Source organism: Myotis myotis, unplaced genomic scaffold, assembly GCF_014108235.1.
Source record: "Myotis myotis isolate mMyoMyo1 unplaced genomic scaffold, mMyoMyo1.p scaffold_m19_p_7, whole genome shotgun sequence".
In the NCBI taxonomy this organism is placed as follows: Eukaryota; Metazoa; Chordata; class Mammalia; order Chiroptera; family Vespertilionidae; genus Myotis; species Myotis myotis.
The window spans coordinates 78,539,276-78,557,252 of NW_023416379.1; the positions used below are offsets into that span (position 1 = coordinate 78,539,276).

At 39.7% G+C, this 17,977-nt stretch overlaps 1 protein-coding gene across 4 annotated transcripts in view; it reads left to right on the plus strand.

Annotated features, from left to right (window-relative positions):
- Positions 1-17,977, plus strand: part of PKHD1 (PKHD1 ciliary IPT domain containing fibrocystin/polyductin) — a 401,585-nt gene that overhangs the window by 117,606 nt on the left and 266,002 nt on the right. For all 4 annotated transcript variants that reach the window (XM_036317771.1, XM_036317772.1, XM_036317773.1 and 1 more), the window contains exon 36: positions 3,488-3,644. In XM_036317771.1, coding sequence (XP_036173664.1) covers positions 3,488-3,644 — 157 coding nt within the window. The remainder of the gene's footprint in view (positions 1-3,487; positions 3,645-17,977) is intronic.

Below are 17,977 nucleotides of genomic sequence, written 5' to 3' on the forward strand. Positions count from 1 at the left end.
TTTCTTGTCTGGTTTTTTTTGGGCTGCATATACTGAGGTAAAGGTGAGGGCATGTTCTGGATAATTCTTAAATCTCTATTTCCCCACCCACCTCCTTATGCCCATGGGGACATGATTTTCTTCACCTGCAGAATGGTAGTGAGTGATTCATTTATCTCAAAGAAGGGAACTAAAGCTAAAGACTGAGCACCTTGAGAGCTAGCATGGAAAGAGCTTAAAGCATTTTTGGTGAAAGTGACACCTACATTGACCTATAAGCTGGGCTGATGACACAGAGCATGGCTTTCACATCATATTGATATCTGCTCAGAGACTTTTAAATATATTGACAAGATATCTTTTATCAGTACTGTCACTCTTCTTTGCTTGGATCAAAGTGATAGTGATTGGAGGATAAAGATGTTGGAAAGTGAGCCATCCCCATTGTTTTCATGGGGCATTGCCCTGTGTAAGCAATGATACTATCAAGTGTGTCAACTCTGAAATTGTAGCAGAGATAAAATTCTTATGGCACAGCCCAAGCCGGTGTGGCTTAGTTGGTTGAATGTCGCTGGTTTGGTTCTTGGTCAGGGCACATGGCCACGTTGTGTGCTCAATCCCCAGTAGGGAGCATGCAGGAGGCAGCTGATCCATGTTTCTATTTCACATCGATGTTTTTCTCTCTCTCTCAATAAAAAATATATTTAAAAATAATTCTTATGGCACATACTTGCATTCATGGATTCACTGACAACTTGCAGTAATGGAGATACATTGCTCTTCTACTTCCCCAGGTAGCTGTTAGATAGTTGCATGAATTTTCTAGGACTTTTTGTATTTAATCAATCATGTACTAAAGCATGAATCATCAATAAAAATGTATACATTTCAGGATACCTTTATTATTCTAAGGAGAAGTTTGGGCACAGGAAAGCTTGGGTCTTTTGAAACTTAATGCTTGATATGTGTATTCTTTTGGCATCTACCACACTGAATAGAGAAAGTTAAGGTGGAAAAAATTGGTAGAAGATTTCATAGGGAAACTGAATCTAAATCTTGGGCTTAATTTAGATACAATCATCATTTGGTTTAAATTTAAATAGAGTTTGAAAACAGAAAGGAATGTGGGCTAAATCCAACAAATCAGGAGATCTAGGGGATATAGCACTTTTAAATAGTATAGGCCTTATCACCTGTTTGTCTATTTATTGTATCGGGAAAGTGCTTAGGCATATGTCGTATGTAATATCCATAAATGTGTACATGGAGTTAACAGGTAGATTATTCATTTAAGAAATTATATAACTGATTTTTATTGTGCACTTATTATGTGCCTGACACTTTTTAGGTGATTAGGAATATAACATTGACCAGAACAAACAAAGCACCTGCTATTTACTTGAGTAAGCTCAATATATGTTAATACATAAGGAATTCTATGATACAATACCTGGATGAAAGTATTAAGGGAGAAGGAGTGATTAGAGGTATTATTTTAATAAGGAGACAGGGAAAGATGTGTTATTTGAGCAGAGACCTGAGTAAAGTAAGAGAGTGAGCCATGAGGATACTTTGTGGAAGAGTGTTCCAGAGAGGCCACCATGAGTGAAAAGCTCGCTCTGCATGATCCAGTCTGTTTCTACCCCAGTGGCTCTTGACACAGAAATTAAGCTCTTTGATCCTTTGCTTTCTCAATTGTAAAGAAGACATAACAATATTCGACCTTTCTTTCTGCTGGGTTGGGGCTGAGTATAGCAATGTTTGAAGATTGACAGGACAGCCCTAACCGGTTTGGCTCAGTGGATAGAGCATCTGCCTGCGGACTGAAGGGTCCCAGGTTTGATTACAGTCAAGGGCATGTACCTTGGTTGCGGGCACATCCCCAGTAGGAGGTGTGCAAGAGGCAGCTGATCGATGTTTCTATCTAATCTATGTTTCTGACTCTCTACCCCTCTCCCTTCCTCTCTGTAAAAAATCAATAAAATATATTAAAAAAAAAAAAGATTGACAGGACAAGCCAAGATGGTATAACACAAGGAAGGCAGCAAATGATACATACACATGTTTCAGAGTAAGAGAGAAAGTCTTTAAAATTCGCTTAGAGCTTTGGCAGGCAGTGCTAATTCTAAGTCACAAAATGTTCCCAAACTAATGAATGGAAGATACCGAAGGAATGGTCTTCCTTTGACCCCCTAAGACTTTCTCTCTTACATTGGGATGACTCACTGATTTGTTTTCTCCTTTGCAGGTATAGAAAATGAAAAGATCCTGCTTTTCCTTATTTCAAAGCCTTACTGGGGATTGGGTTGAGCATACAACTTGTGACTATTGAGCTGGGTATTAGTACACACTCCTGGAAAATCTACTGGTTTTCTTGGCAACACATTTTTCTATTTTTCTCTCTCAGAAACACTCCAGGGCACTATTTGCTGTGTAGGTGTAGTTATTGGTATTATAAACATGCCTCCCCTTCTTAATGATCTTCTCCCATCTGCCTTTAACACCTCATGAGAGGACCTTCTAGGCAGTTATTTTATAGGAACTCAGGCTTCACATTTGGTTGGAATCCATGTGGGAAGAAGGACTGTGTGGAGAGAGGCATACACATGTTGTGTGTATTACCTTGAGGGGATCACCCTCTCCATTCTGATTTCATTATATTTATCATCATTATGGTTCCATAACTGCACAAGACATTTAGACATATTCTTGGCCTCTCGCATGAGCCAAATATTGCTTTCTGTGATTTTAACACCTTTCTTTTGAAAAAAACATATGATTTCAGTGTGATCATAAATAGGAAAGCCCAAAGTTTTGAGAGGGAGCCTAAAGGCTGGATGGGGAAGGGGTGCCTCCTCCTCTGGGCTCTTCCATGTCTTGCTCCCTGCCCCTCACTCAAAGGTTCTGGGCTATCATCTGAGGTCGGTTGGCATTTCATCTGTGTCTGGGCTTTTTCAGCACCGATGCACCAAGCACTGAGGGAAAGGCAACAACACAGTAATACCAGAACAGGTAGAATGTGGGAGGATGGATCTGAGCACTTAGAAAGAAGAATGTTCCTATAAAAAAGGCACTTGCAGTACAGCCAGTGAAAAATGATACCAATTACATAAAGCAAAATGCCACCCATCATGCAGAACATTTTAATTCTCTGTATTTCAGGCTATTTGCGACTTTTTTGTCCAAGACTCAATATGTTGTCTGTAAAAATAAAAAGTAGAATTTACCCCATCTGTTAGGTAGAAGGGGGCTTATGCTAGCAAAAAAAGGTGAGGAAAACATTACAAGCCTGTCATTGGAGAATTCCAGTGACCGGGCACAAAGGGGCTTTAAGGATAACTTTGCCCCTTTTTGATTTAGTTGTATGCAAAAGAGAGGGTGGCTAAGTTTAGTGAGACTTTTAAAATTATATTTATATTAAGTTTAGTGTAAGGAGTTTATGTTTTGATTGCTCACTCATTCTATCCAGCTTTAAAACAAAACAGAACAACAAAACTCTGTTTTCCAGGGCAATGTTTCCTTTCGTTTCTGCCGGAGGTGGTCAAGGGCTTACAGCTGGTTTCCTGAACGGGTGCCACAAGATGGCGACAACGTCACGGTGGAGAATGGCCAACTGCTCCTGCTAGACACCAACACAAGCATTCTCAACTTCCTGCATGTTAAAGGTCTGTAGAATTTGGAGATCGGTGATGACATCAGTATATATATATTTCTATCACTTTTATGGGAAAGGAGGGAGGATAGTTGTTTTGGATAAGTTCTAGTACTTGTTGACAATTTATTTTTGGACTAAATTGAGATTTTGCTATGGAAGGAAGAAGTGGTCATAGGGTTCAAAATGAAAGCTCTTTCTTTGGATTCTTGTAAGCACAGAGCTTGATTATTTTAATTTTTTAAATACAAGGAAGTTACCAGTTTTCTCAAAGAATATGCTCTCTTACTCAAGCACTTTGTAGTCATGCTTGTCCAGGGCAGCCCCCACAATGTAGCAAAATGCTCTGACATCGGTTAATGCTGCCGCCTTTGAAATTCCCTGCCAGAAAGGCGACGTTTTCCTGCTTTTACCCTGTTGTGGTTTTGACTTCCTGGTCCCATGGAAAGTCATATAAATAGGCTTCCTTATTGCAAAACCAGCCGCTTAGCTCTAGGGTCTGGGAAACTGGAAGAGACTAAGAATTCAAATTTCAATTCCTTCACCACATCACCAAGTGACTAATTCAGTCATTTCGCCTCTTTGTTTACTTATGTTAAATGAGAATAAAAAGTATTGCCCATTTCAATGGCTGATAATAACAAATGGTTATCAAAGTGACTTTGTTCATTGGTGAATAAAAATTGCTTGGGAAATGTGATTAGTAACAGATACCTATAAAACTCTTCACTAAAACACTATTTTTTACTAGAAATATATTTAACAGTTCCAGAAGGATTTCTTCTTGTTAAAGTAAGAGCAAGGCTACATGAGAACAAATATAATATTTTGAAGAGATTAACTGATACCATTTTGATACTTGTCTCTTACAGATGGCATTTTGTCATTCTACTAGAGGTCCGGTGCATGAATTCATGCATGGGTGGGGTCCCTCGGCCTGGCCGGAAATCACAGCCTATTGGGGCCTGCTGGCTGAGGGGGAGGAACTGAGGGAGGAACCACAGCCAGTGTGGGGGAGGGACCACGGGAGGTTGGCCAGCTGTGGGAGTGCACTGAACACTAGGGGGCAGCTCCTGCATTGAGTGTCTGCCCCCTGGTGGTCAGTGCATGTCATAGTGACCAGTCGACTGGTCGCTTAGCCTTTTATATATGTAGATATTCTGGAAGCTGTTTACTTTTCTGTATTAGCAAAGAGAAGTTTGCAGGCAAATCACTTAATTAGTACCCTTTAGGAAAAGTGGTATGTCAATTTAGACTCTTGCCTTTGTGGTGTGTGTGTATAACCAGTGGCCATGGGGAATGTTGACTTATTGACAGCCATCTATGGTCTGCAGACTAGCAATGGTGAAGGAAAATTACAGACCTAAAGCTTCAACTCAGAGAGAAGATACTGGTTGGAGACCTTTAACCAGGACTCTCTTCAAAGGAGTCAAATCTGCTGGAGAATGAGATGCCCTTCAGGCACTTAAGTGTTCTTGCTTTATACCATTTGGAAGAAGTTTTTCCCACTAAAAGTCCTCAGATTTAGCCTGAGTCTCTGGATGTCCCATTAGTTCCAGGTAAATGTTCAATCCAGGAATGGTGTTGATAGGGCCAAGAACTGAAGATGGAGAAGAAGCTCCAGAGGGAGAATAGAGGGCAAAAGAAACGCAGGGACGTGCAGAGTATACAGTTGGCTTCTCATTCTCAGAGTTTCAAGATCTGAGCAACCCAAATACTTGCTCCAACCTCTCACCTTCCAAGAATGATTTTCCTTAATATTCCTGGTTCTGGCCATATTTCACTCCCATATTATTTAGAATAAATGAGTCCAGTTTGGGAGGGCAGAACCTCATCCTATGCAAAGGGAAGGTCTGTTAGCTGAAGTATCCTCTTTCTTTTAGGAAGTGGGACCATTGATAGGAATGTGAGGGTAAGTAGTAGACACCTGTTTCTGTACAGATAGGATACAAGAATTGTTGGCAGGGAGCAGGGTTGCCTAGAATGAAACTCTGAGTTTTTTATTATAGAGATATGGGTCATAACTTCTAAAATGAATGAGAACAGAGAAAGGACACAGATCAAATTCAATTCAACAGATGACTTGTGAATGCTTGTTAAGTGGCCTATGACATCTGTATACGATAGAGAAAACAATGAAGAATAATAGTTAATATTAGGAGTGTGTATTGTCACTAAAGAAAAACTAATTAAGGAGAAAATAGAAAAGGGTAAAATTTCTAGTTGTAAAATATGTGATGCAGGCAGTAACACAGAATATATTCCAGAGTAATGAGAGTGTCAGGGATGTAAGATTAGAGTTGGATGGTGGAGAGATTGTGAAGAGCATATCATTTGTGTCTGAGACCAGTTTTGATCATGTAAATATCAACATACACTTTCCCATCTCACCTATTGGAATTGTACTTGTCTAATGATTCAGTCCAGAACTGTTGGAGGTGTCCTAGACTTCCTTCTTCTCATATCCCTGAATCTTTAATATGTGTTGCATAAATCAGTACTTCAATTGGTACGAACTTAGTCTTAATCAACATAATTTTGAGCCAGGATCATTTCAAATGACCTCTTAATTGATTCCCATGTTTCTGATTCTTTGTCTTCCTTGGTAGCAGAGCCCCAGTTTTTATTTGGGAAAGCAATGAACTTGCTCAAATGCTATCTATTCCTGGCCTCCTTTGTGGTTGAGAGTTGGCCAATGAGATACAAGGGGTAGTGTGGTACAGGACATCTGGGAAGTTTCCTAGAATAGAACTGACACAATAGGAGGCATGTTCTATTTGTCCTTCTTCCTCTTCCATGCTTCCTGGAATGTTATTGTCATGGCTCCATTTTCAGCTGTCATCTCTGTCTATGAGGTGACTTGTTAACAAATGGGGAAGTAGTCCTACCCAGTTTTTCTCAGTGGATAGAGCATCGGCCTGCAGACTTAAGTGTCCCAGGTTCAATTCAGGTCAACGGTACATATCTCAGTTGCAGGCTTGATTCCTCATGTGGTCTCACATTGATGTTACTCTCTCTCCGATTCTGCCCCTCTCTTTCGCTCTCTCTAAAAAAATCAATGGAAAAATATCCTTGGGTGAGGATTAACAAAAAAAACCCACAACAAACAAACAAACAAACAAAAAAGAGTGGGGAAGTAGAAGAATGAAAAAACCCAGGTCCTGATGACTTTGGAGTTCCATAGTGTCATGGCAACTGGGACTGCTCGCCTTTGAAGTTACTTTTTGTGATAGAAAAACAAGCCTTCATGTGTTTAAGTCATTGGTATTTGACTTTTATGCTGTATGCTAAAATATCCCCCAATAGTTTATTTTCCATGTCCTTTAAAAATATGTCACAGCTTGTTACTTCTTTCCTCAACCCCACCCCATGGCTTCTCATCTCACTAGAGATAAAGTCTAAAGTCCTCACCATTATCAAACTCTGATCCTTTCATTGACCTTATTTATTCTGTTCCAGCTTTTCTGTGAATATACCAAGAACTCACTTTCCTCAGGGCTTTTGCACATATAGGCCTATGCCTGGAATATTTTTCCTACAAATATTCATGTGGCTGGCTCACCCATTTAATTCATGAGAAAATGTCAGCTTACCAGAGAGGCCTTGTTTGACCACCTTTTCTAAAATTAAAACGCCTTCCTATTATTCTCTATTCTTTTATTTTGCTTTACTTAACAGCACCTATCGCCACATGACATAGTATAAATTTGGTTGTTTAAAATCACTTTCCTCTGCTAGAACAAGCTTAGAAAGGCAAAAGACTGCACCAGCTTATTCATTACTGTCTCTTTAGTGTCTAGGACAGTGCCTGACACATAATGAGGACTCAAAGAATATGTGTTAATGGTTGAATAAATGGACAAATAAAGTGGTGCAAGTCTTGGGTGAAGTTTAAGAAGTATAATTTTTAAACTATTGCTCTCTTAAATATCACTTTTCCTAGCTAATTCACTTTCACTGTCCTTAGTTATTCTGACTGATATATCTAATATGTCTATCAGTAGGTACATTCTATATATATATATATATATATATATATATATATATATACACACACACACACACACACACACACACAAATATATATATATACATATTTACATCATATACATACATATATATGTGCATATACCTATGTATAAATCTATGTCATTATGAGTTGTTAGGAATATAAAATTGGTAAGTTATTTTTCTGTTTCTAAAAGAAATTTGAAACCAACTCTCAAGTGTCTCATTGATATAGCACAGCCTTAAACCTCTAATGTCTTCTCTTGGTCTATAATATGTGTGAGAGTATGTGAAGGATAATGAAAAGCTATCCACGTATAGCACTAAACCATTATTCTCCTCCTCATCAACAGCAAGTCACTCCCTCAATGTCTGCTACTGTCTGTCCTTTTCATACCCATTCATAGTATCAGAAAAATAGCTGAGTGGGATTTCTTTATTTTTCTGATACCCTACATAGGCTGAGATAAAGCATGGAAAATTTCAAGCCAAAACCACCCCCCCCCCCACTTTCTTAAAAAATTTTTACCAAACAAAATATAAAGTGTTATAGTGGAAGTACTTTCAGTCATTTTCACAATATTACAAAGAAGGCTTTCTAAATGAATAGTGTACACCGTTGGGAAAGATTATTATGAAATAAAAGTGAAAATAGGTCACCTAAGAATGACATTTCGGACTACTTCATGAAAATATTGCACCCTCTGTATTATTTTGCCATTCGTGGAAGCCAGCATCCTGATGTCTAGAGGACCAGGCTCCTATACCAGGAAAACCAGCACTTGTGCATGTGGCCCTCAAGAGTCTTGGACTCTCTGGGATGTACTTATATTTTCATCTGTAAAATAAAATTGACACTTTTTCTTACAAGGACAACTTATATAGTAGAAAGGAGGATTATAAATTTCTTTGAGGCAATTGGGAATGGTACCAGAGACAAGGTTTTCTCCATTATTTATGATGCTACATACACTGATTTTTGAACTTTATTGAAAAAAATGGAAGATTATTTTGTGACCATAATAAAAGCTTTGACTATAATATTATTTTGTCCTAATTAGCAAAATATGAAGAACTTTTATTTACTTACCATTTCTACTTCTTCCCTCCATTTGTCCTCGCTCCTTTTTTTTTTTTAAGTTGTTTTTTAGGGGGTACTGTTAAACACAAAAGAGAATTAACCCAATCAATTAATACTAATGAGCTGGGTTGGAAATAGGCATATTGCCTTGATTTAGTTAATTATATTTTTCGTTCTTTTATGTTAAGATGCCCAACGGCCAGAGGCATCGCTGAATTAAAATTTATTATTTTATTCCAAGTAATTATGATGAACCATAATAACAAAGAAGGCATGTTGCCCTCATGTCAGAGACATTATGCATCCTGGGCTTGTGGCTGCAGTTGGGGAAGCATTCATATTTTCATAATGAAGCAATGAATCTCTATTCTGGTGGTCAAGCAACGACATGACGTGATCTAGAGATAATGATTAAGAAAGAGCCAATTAGGGGAGCACAAACCCTAGAAACGCCTCTTCCCTTGGTGCTCGGCTTTCAAAAGGAAGGCATTTTGTAGTTTCTTATTAATTACAATGCCATCACTTTAAAATACTTCACAGAAACTTGTTCCCATTCTCTATTGCTGCTTAATGGTGTACTGGTTTCCTTTAATGTGATTTTTCTATTTCTTGGTCTACTGGTGTACACCAAAGCACTTAAATGCTTGGCAGGCTTTTGTGTCAGAAAGAACTGAGTCTGAATCCGGGCTCTGTCCCTTACCTGCCTGTGACCTTGGGCATGTTGCATAGCCTGCATAAACCTCGCATTTCGCCCCATTAGGGTCATGCCTCATGTAATGACAGCAATAGTGACCAAGATGGCTAACATTTATTGTTTGCTGCTGTGTGACAAGACTACAATGTGTTGTCCAACTCTTATGGATGTTTTGAGTATTAAATGAGGCAATATTTGTAAAGCTCTTAGCATAGGACCTAGTCCAGAGTAAGCACTCAATTTATGTTAGTTTTTTTATTTTTATTTTCTGACTGATGGGGATAACAGAAGAGATGGCTGGCTATCAGGCCTAAGTTGCAATTTTATTTACAGATAGTGGCTGCTTCTACATACAAAGCTAACTGGGTTATTGAAAGAATTAGCTGGGTAATGAAGTCCTTGGATTGCTTTTGCCTCTGTTATCTTCAAAATGCATATTGGAGTATTTTTCTTCCTGTGGCAAGAGAAGGAAGGACACAGAGGAGGAAGTAGCTGAGCCTGCCCATTGGCTTGCCTCCATTCTCCTTGCTATTCTGACTCCTTGGAAATGTGTTTCTCTGGTGCTGTTTGGAATATGGTCTCATTTTCTCCAACTTTCATTTTGAGGACACTCAGATCTTGTTAGTCTGTTATTTTTAGGATTTCAGTGGCGTACAAATGCGTATTCTTGACTTGTTGAGATGAGGTATCTTCTCTTTGACCCACTCCCAAGTTCCATGTAGAATTTCTTCATTCTTGGAAAGGGTTTGAGGATTTCAGAGTGAGGTATTTTTAAAAATATGTTTTTATTGATTTTAGAGGGAGAAGTAGGGAGAGAGAGAAATAGAAACATTGATGAGAGAGAAACATTGATTGACTACCTCCGGTTGAACCAGAAACTGGAGCATGTGCCTTGATTGGGAATCTAACTGAACCAGCAACCTCGCAATACATGGGATGACACTCAGCAACTGAGCCACATCGGCCAGGGCCAGAGTGAGGTATTAAGTGCTGTGCCCAGCATAGCCGTTTTGATCCAATAGATTATACACATGGTCCCTTCCAGTCAGCACTCAATCAGCCCCAGTTTCAGTAGGTGCATGCTTGCAATGAGCTGGTTGTGTTATGAGATAGGACTTCCTTAGAATATTATGTAGGGGTGCTCTGTGCATCAGGTCTGTGTGAGTCTCTGGGCAGATTACCTTATGCCTATAGGTATAAGACTTAACAGCTACCAGTGTATGGATTTAAAGGAAACCCATCTAAAGTCAGGCTGGAGTTTTGGTAAAAAATAAAATATTCTACATTAATATTTCTCTCGTAACTATATAATGTCATGCTCAGCATGTCTTGTGGGCTGGTCAAATTTGTCACAAATAGTCAAATTAAAATAATTTATCTGTAAGTGGGCTGTGAAAGGAGATTGACTGACTGGCTTCCTCTCTCAGCTGAACCACAGCTACACTTCAAGGCAGGGGATGGGATGATTATGTACAGACAATGTAACAAGGTTGACTCACTGCAGTTTGGTCAACAAACTTGGGGCCTGAGTTCATATTTGAGGCAGCTACAGACTCTCCTGTGGTTTTGGGCAAGGCTCTGTTCCTCAAATCAATGCACAAAATGGAAATGGTGTTGACTCTCTTCCCTCTATAGGAAGAGAGTGGCTTGTCTGAAACTCTACAGATGTTAATGTGTTTGTGCAATCCTGTGGAGGAGGTACAGTAAAGGAGTTAGTAAACTTCCTTATGGTTTCAAGCCTGGTGCTTCAGAAGGGGCTGGGCAGTAATCTAAGGAGAAGCCTGATCAAGAAGTTAGGATCCATAAGGATTAACCTGAGTTTTTTTGAAATCTACCCTTAATCCTTTTACCTTGTGTATCTCTATGTGTCAGTCTTTTCTTGGTGACAAGTTACTGTTATTTATTTTATGAGAGGTGATTTTTGCCTATGTCCAAAGCTAAGTGTATCATTGATAGAATTTTTAATCAGCTGAGAACTTGAATAATTTTTATATCAATTATTTATAAATTTAATATTAGGGTATGTGTTTTTTTCCTTCACTGTATCTTTTTTGGCAAGGTGCAGATTTGGCTACAAGCTTAAGAAAGCAGGAGCCAGGTCTGCCTTTGCTTACCTTTCCATTGCCAGGACCATTCTATCTCTAGGCACATGGCAAGTACTCAAATAATTATTGAATGAATAAACCAATGAATGAATTTCTGACCTGAAGAGGCAGATAAATGTTAGCTATAAATTTCTCTATGATCATAGTCCTTCCTGGTATCCTCAAATGTTAGTGGATTGGTTCAGATGGTGACCAATTTCATTTACTATTTGTGTATCAGGAGATCAGAGACAAAAGTTTTGTAATGTGGGGGACAGTTGACTCTGAAACCCCTTATTTCTCTCAATCAGGCAATGACTTCCATTATTTACCTCCAGAGAACAGTCCCAGACACACTTGATTAGCCTTAAATGAAAGATAAGCCGTTGCTGCGAGAAGGAACATGCTTTCAATAGATGGACAGGCAGACATTAAACAATTTAGATATTAGACAATTTACAGTTTTATGTCTTGACAACTTCGATATTGTAACATGAAAAATGCTAATGAGAAGGACCAGTCCCTTCCTAGCTCAGAAGCTATAATATTTTCAATAATGAAAGATAAATGTTTCAAACTTCCTTACTTAAAACCCTTCACTGGCTCTCTATTAGCCTTTCAGATCAAGTCTAAGCTCCTTAATATGGCTTGTAGGCCCTTTAGGGCTCGGTCTCTCCTTACCTGTCTACCTCATTTGTTAATTAATGACTCCCACATACTTTTTAATCAAGACTGGGAGTGGAGCTAGATATCTGGGATGCTTTTGTATCTGGGATTCTTGGGCAGATTAAAATATATTGGAGAATGAGCATTTTATTACTATTATTTCTTATGTGCTATAGTATTCTCCTGGGGAGTAGGCGGAATTATCATTTTCTAAATAAATAAGTACTGTGAGGACACAACGATTACCATTCATTTCTAAAACATTATGCTATTAGCAAAATCATATTTATATTATACAGAGAATAATTATATTTGGAACCTTTTGAATAAAGACCTGGCTCCTGTTTTCTTAAGCTTTCGAATAAATTGCTCAGAGAAGTATATCAAATTGTAGGGCTGGTCAAAAATGTGATTTGGTCTGTGCTAATTGAACTTGGATAAATAAAATGAAGGAGATTATTTGAATGAATGAGAAATTTGGTAGCCAGGGAGATTTCTACCTGCCAGATACAGACTTTGGAGAAAGTCTTGTTTTGTCTTTCCTGCCTCTCCCTACAAACACTAGCTTTCTTTCTGAGGTCTTAAGTGAATTTGCAGAAATCCGTGGAATAGCTGAGGGCCTTGAGCACTTACATGCCAGAAGTTTTGTTGGTAAAAGGCAGTAATGGTTTTCTGGAGATGGGGAGGAAAACAAGGTTTAGTTAAACAGTAACTGATAACAGTAGTTTTAATGACAAAGGCATTTATTTATATCTCAGTATTTGAGTTCCTTTAAATATTTCTTTATAATTTCTCTTCCACAAATATGTTTACACTTTGTAATTGGTATAGAGTTAATTCCTTTATAAGGTTCACTTACTGAGTTTTATGTTTTATAGAAAAAGTAAAAGGTTGAGTCATAACCTTTATCTTCTTTCTCAGTTATCTGTAAAGTTGGCTAATTCACTAAAACTAGGGTATTTCTATTTACCTGTAGTAGTTAAACTCCACGGTGACCTGGATGTGGAGACTGCCTTTTTTATGTTTTGATCTTAGCTAGGCCTAGCAGAAGGGCTGGAAAACAACAGTTACTGTTGGTTGAACGGTGAAGTGAATTAATCCAACCTTGCATTTCTCAACCTGTGAGTTGGTAGCAAACTTCACGAGACTATGGACACCTATAGCCATCACTTAATTTACTAAGAGCCATGATTCTCAAAGTGTGGGCCCCGTCATCAGCAGCATCAAGGGACTTGCTAGAGAGACACATTTTTTGGCCTCACAGTAAACCTCTCTGGGGGTTTACCGAGTTCAATTAGCATCGACCCAATCACAGTTTTGACCAGTCCTACAATTTGATATACTTCTTTGAGCAATCTCTTTATTCAAAAGGTGTTTGAAGACCCTGAGGTGGTGTGGATGGGTGCTCCAGTTTGAGACCCCACTAGCCTGAAACAATAAAAGGAACTGGAAGTCAATTAACTAGGAAGTGTAGCCAGCCCAGCTACACTTTTCCCAAAGGCTATGTGACCCTTTGCAAGGAACAGTGGGCACTTGGCTGGAGACCCTGGATGGGCCTCTCCCGAGCCTGGCATTCTCCGTTCGCTGCAGCTCTCTCTCCTGCCAGGGAAATCCGAGCTGATGAAAACGGTTCTCCCCACTGCTATTGTTTGCGGCTCTGATTCAGTGCTTTTATTTCAGATCTGTTTTTTCCTCTACATTGCCCATTTGACTGCAGTGCCAGGCTAATTAAGGAATTAGCATGTGGCAGGCATTCCGGGAGGTGTGCGGTTCTTTTCCTGCATTCGGAGAACATTTTTGCTAACACTTTCTAGTTCATATTTTCTTTTTTTAATCAGGCAGAGACATTACAATTAAAATACCGTTAAAGTGATTCTGGCAAGTATTGCAATAAGCATGTTTTTTAATTAAAGGAAGAACAGGGGGGAATGCATAAGCAGCATCAGCTAAAGGGGGAAATTTCATTCGATATCTATTTTAATTGAAATGAAGAAAATAATCAGGAAAAGCAGCAGCAGCAGCAGCCGCCGCCGCCGCCTGTGCCTGTGTGTGTGGCTCCCAGGTTGTTAGGTGTAGGTGTTCTGTGCTTGATTAATTAGTAGCCGGCCAGAGAGTCCATTCCCTTTGCCCCCAATCCTTAAAGCCTGATTTATGCCTCACATCCCCCATGAATATGTGAGGGCTCAGGCATCTATTTCCCGAGCTGCTAGTGGATAGGATTATGGAGCGTGCACTGAGCTCTTGGGGGCTCTCGTTTGCTAGCCAAATTGATTTTCCGCCTCTCTGGCCGGGGACAAGCCCACCTCGAAGGCTTCCAGGCTCTGCTCCAGTGGATCAGGCACAAGTCTAATCCGGATCTTGCCAACAAAGGAAGCTGTGTGCATCCCCATCACGATGCAGGCTGCGGGCTGTGGCTGCCTTCCCTCAATGCCACTCTTCTCCCCTCTTCCTCACCTCCTCCTGACGCTCACTTCCACAGCAGCACCGTGCAGTAGGGTACAGCAGTGTACCCAACTGTGCCCGGATCACTTCGCTGGGCAGAGGAGGGTCCATCCATCTTGAAGGAATGGTGATCTATAATTCCCCAGAGAAAGGGAATTCCACAGGCTTCCCTATCTATTAGACTATTAATGACCAGAAAGGTAACCAGATACAGGCTTTTCAACTTTTAAAGGAATTATTTAGGGTTGACACAAAAAGCTGAATGGAGGCTAATCGATTTAGATAATTTACATCTAAAATTTTAGGTTTGTCAAGCTTTGAGCAAATGAAATATCTAGTTTGGGATGAGGATTGATCTATTAATTGGGGTCCTTGGATCCCTCCCTGGCTTTGCCTTCACTGACCTCTGGATTTCCCGTTGTTTAAAACTGGAGCCCCTCTCCTCAGTTCATTTTCTCTGCTGGCATTGGTGTCCTCACGAAGCACACTCTTGGCGTGCACCCTTTCTCTCCTGAGCCTCCTGAAAATGACATTAAGGGTTTGCCGGCTTTGTCTATCAGCTCCACAGTTCTTAAGAGTTCTTCCTGCTGTCTGTCTGTACAGCCTTTTGATTCTTCTCCTAATTCACTGAACTCTTTGACTCACATTCAAGCATCTGCTACTTCTTTTCCATATTCTAGTCTTTAAATATTAATATTTGACAACTTGTTCCCCTTATCCCTGTCCTGCTCTCACTCTACGTATTCTCCTAGGGAGACCTCATTCACTTCTATAACTTCAATTCCTATTATTCAACAGGATTTAATCAGCACTTACCAAGTTTCCCATATGCCAGGCACTGTTCTAAGTATAGCAGCTATGGCTGTGAACAAAAAAGGCCAAAATCTTGCTCTTGTAGAGTTTATTTCTATAGGGAAATCAGTCAAGTAAGAAAATGATAATTTTTGTTAGATTTTCTGGGCAGCATGGAGAAACATGCAGCAGGGAAGGTGGCGAGGTAGTTTGGTGGTGGTTGGGGTATTTGCACGCAGTGAGGGCAGGGGAACAAGAAGGTAGTGCAGCAGGAGGATGTGAGCCAGGGGTTAGTAGAGAGAGAGAGTGGTCCAGAGAGAGGACCAGCCCTGTAGGGTTGGGTAGGCTTTCAGTGAGTGTGGTGGGAGCATTGGAGACTTTGTACAAAGTAGTGACATAAGATTTACACAAATAAAAATCACACTGGGTGCTGATTTAAGAGCAGACTCTGGGGTTGGGGCAAGGGCAGAAGTAAGGAGCTAAGCGAGGGGGTTGTTATAATACTCCGAGGATGAGATGAGAGTGACTCAGACCCCAGAAACAGACATGTGCATGGTGAGAAGTGGTAGGATCAGGAATATTGAAGAAAGAATGCACACAATTTCCTGAAAGATTGGTCTTAAAGTGCGAGGGAGTGAAAGTTGACTTTAGAGTTTTCAGACTGAGCAATTGAAGGGATGGAGTTGCCAGTTATGGAGATGGTAAGGACTGTGAGCAGGCCTGTGTGGCAAGACGAGGAGGTCATATTTTGGATATGCCACGTTGAGAAGTCAATAAGACATCTAAGTAGAGATATTGAGTAGGCAGCTGGGTGTATGAGTCTCTATCTGAGGACATTGGTGGGCTTTGGAGATACAAATTTGGGAGTCATCAGCAGTGTGCATAGGATGATATTTAAAACATCAAGACAACCAAGGTTGATGAGAAAAATAGTCAAGGGACTGAGTCATCGGGAACTCCAAGTGTCAGTGTTTGGGATAATCAAGAAGAATCAGGTAGAGGAGGCTGGGGCAAGGCTTGGGAGGCAGGAGAAAAACTTGGAGGCACAGTGCTAGGCAAGTAAGGGGAAGGAGTTTCAAGAAAGGTGTGACCAAGTGTGTCCAATGCTGCTGGCCACTCAGGGAAGGTGAGGAGTGAGCATGAGCTTTGGACTCAACAATGTGGTTGTAGTTCTGGTGAAGTAGTCAGGCAAGGCCCAAATTCAAGAGAATGGAGGGAAAAAATTGAAGATATAAAGTATAGCCATCTCTTTTGAAGTCTTATTATTGTATGGTAAAATATTTATACTCTACATTTTTCTGTAAGGGAGAAAATAGCTAAAACTGTGTTGTTTGTTTTTCTTAAAAAGCACACAAACACACAACAAATGTTTCTGTGGTATTACAGAGGATGGCTAATTGTAGGGTGAGCCAAAAGCAGGTTTTGATGTATGTTGCAAACATTAGGTAGCTGCTAAAAATCTCCTTTACTTGTCTTTAAAAGAAATAAGAAAGAGGTTTAATGGAAAGAAGTGATTACATGTAAAAAGTTGTGTTCATTTATTTATTTTAGAGGGGAAGTAACAATAATGATGGTTGATTGATTTTTATAAAATTACCCAAGGTCACTTGTGGGACATACTTAGCTTTCATGAACAATCATAACAAGCAATTTAAGGGTCACAGCCAAAGGCTGATTTCAGCCTTGCCCTTTATTTCAGCTTTCAGAAATGGATCCGAGTTCCATCAAGTGGAGAACTCGAGTCCTCCCACTGCCCTCCTGTCCTCCAGTGACTCTCCTTCAAAGCTGGCCCCCCACTCCCACCCCCTGTGTATTTATTTTAAGCTAATGAAAGTGTGACGATGAAACACCTGGGGTCCTGGTGTTTAAGCTAGATTAAAACTAAACTTTACATTCTTTCACACCAAGGAGCTTTCACCTTGGTTATCACTTACAATTATTTTAATAAAAAATAGCTGAATTCCTTATCAAATCTCTTCTGAACTTACCTCGATTTCATTATACCTGTCACTGATGAAGTGAGGAGGGAATTCTTTGTAGCACAGAATAACAATGATCACATTAATTAATTGGTCCTGTTTATCGTACTGTTGCCAACACAAATCATTCATTTTCTTTGGGCTGAGCTTTTCTCCCTTCATTAACGTCATTCTTAATTCCCGTGACATTTTAAAACGACTATCGATTTGTTTCAGTGTGTTTAATATTTTGCTTGATGGTACAAGGGATAAAGGCCAGGTTTATATATTTAACCACTAATCCTTGTAATCTGTCTCAAATCCTTTTTGGAATGAGGCAAGGTATATCTACATTAACAAAATGAAAAGAAATCATATATAAACAAGCCAAAGGCAAATGTACTTAGGCTAACACATGTTTTTCCTTAAGTGTAACTCTGATAACAAACCTAATTAATAAAAGAGCTACCTGGGAGTTTTTGCGGAAGTAGATAGGACATGAGTGTCTCTGTCAGGTGGTCCCAGGTGCTAAAGCTTCCTCGGCCAGTTCTAGACTGAAAGAGGAATTACAGCCTCTCTGGCAGCCCACCCAGTTTTGTGATATAGGGAGGTTGATATTGA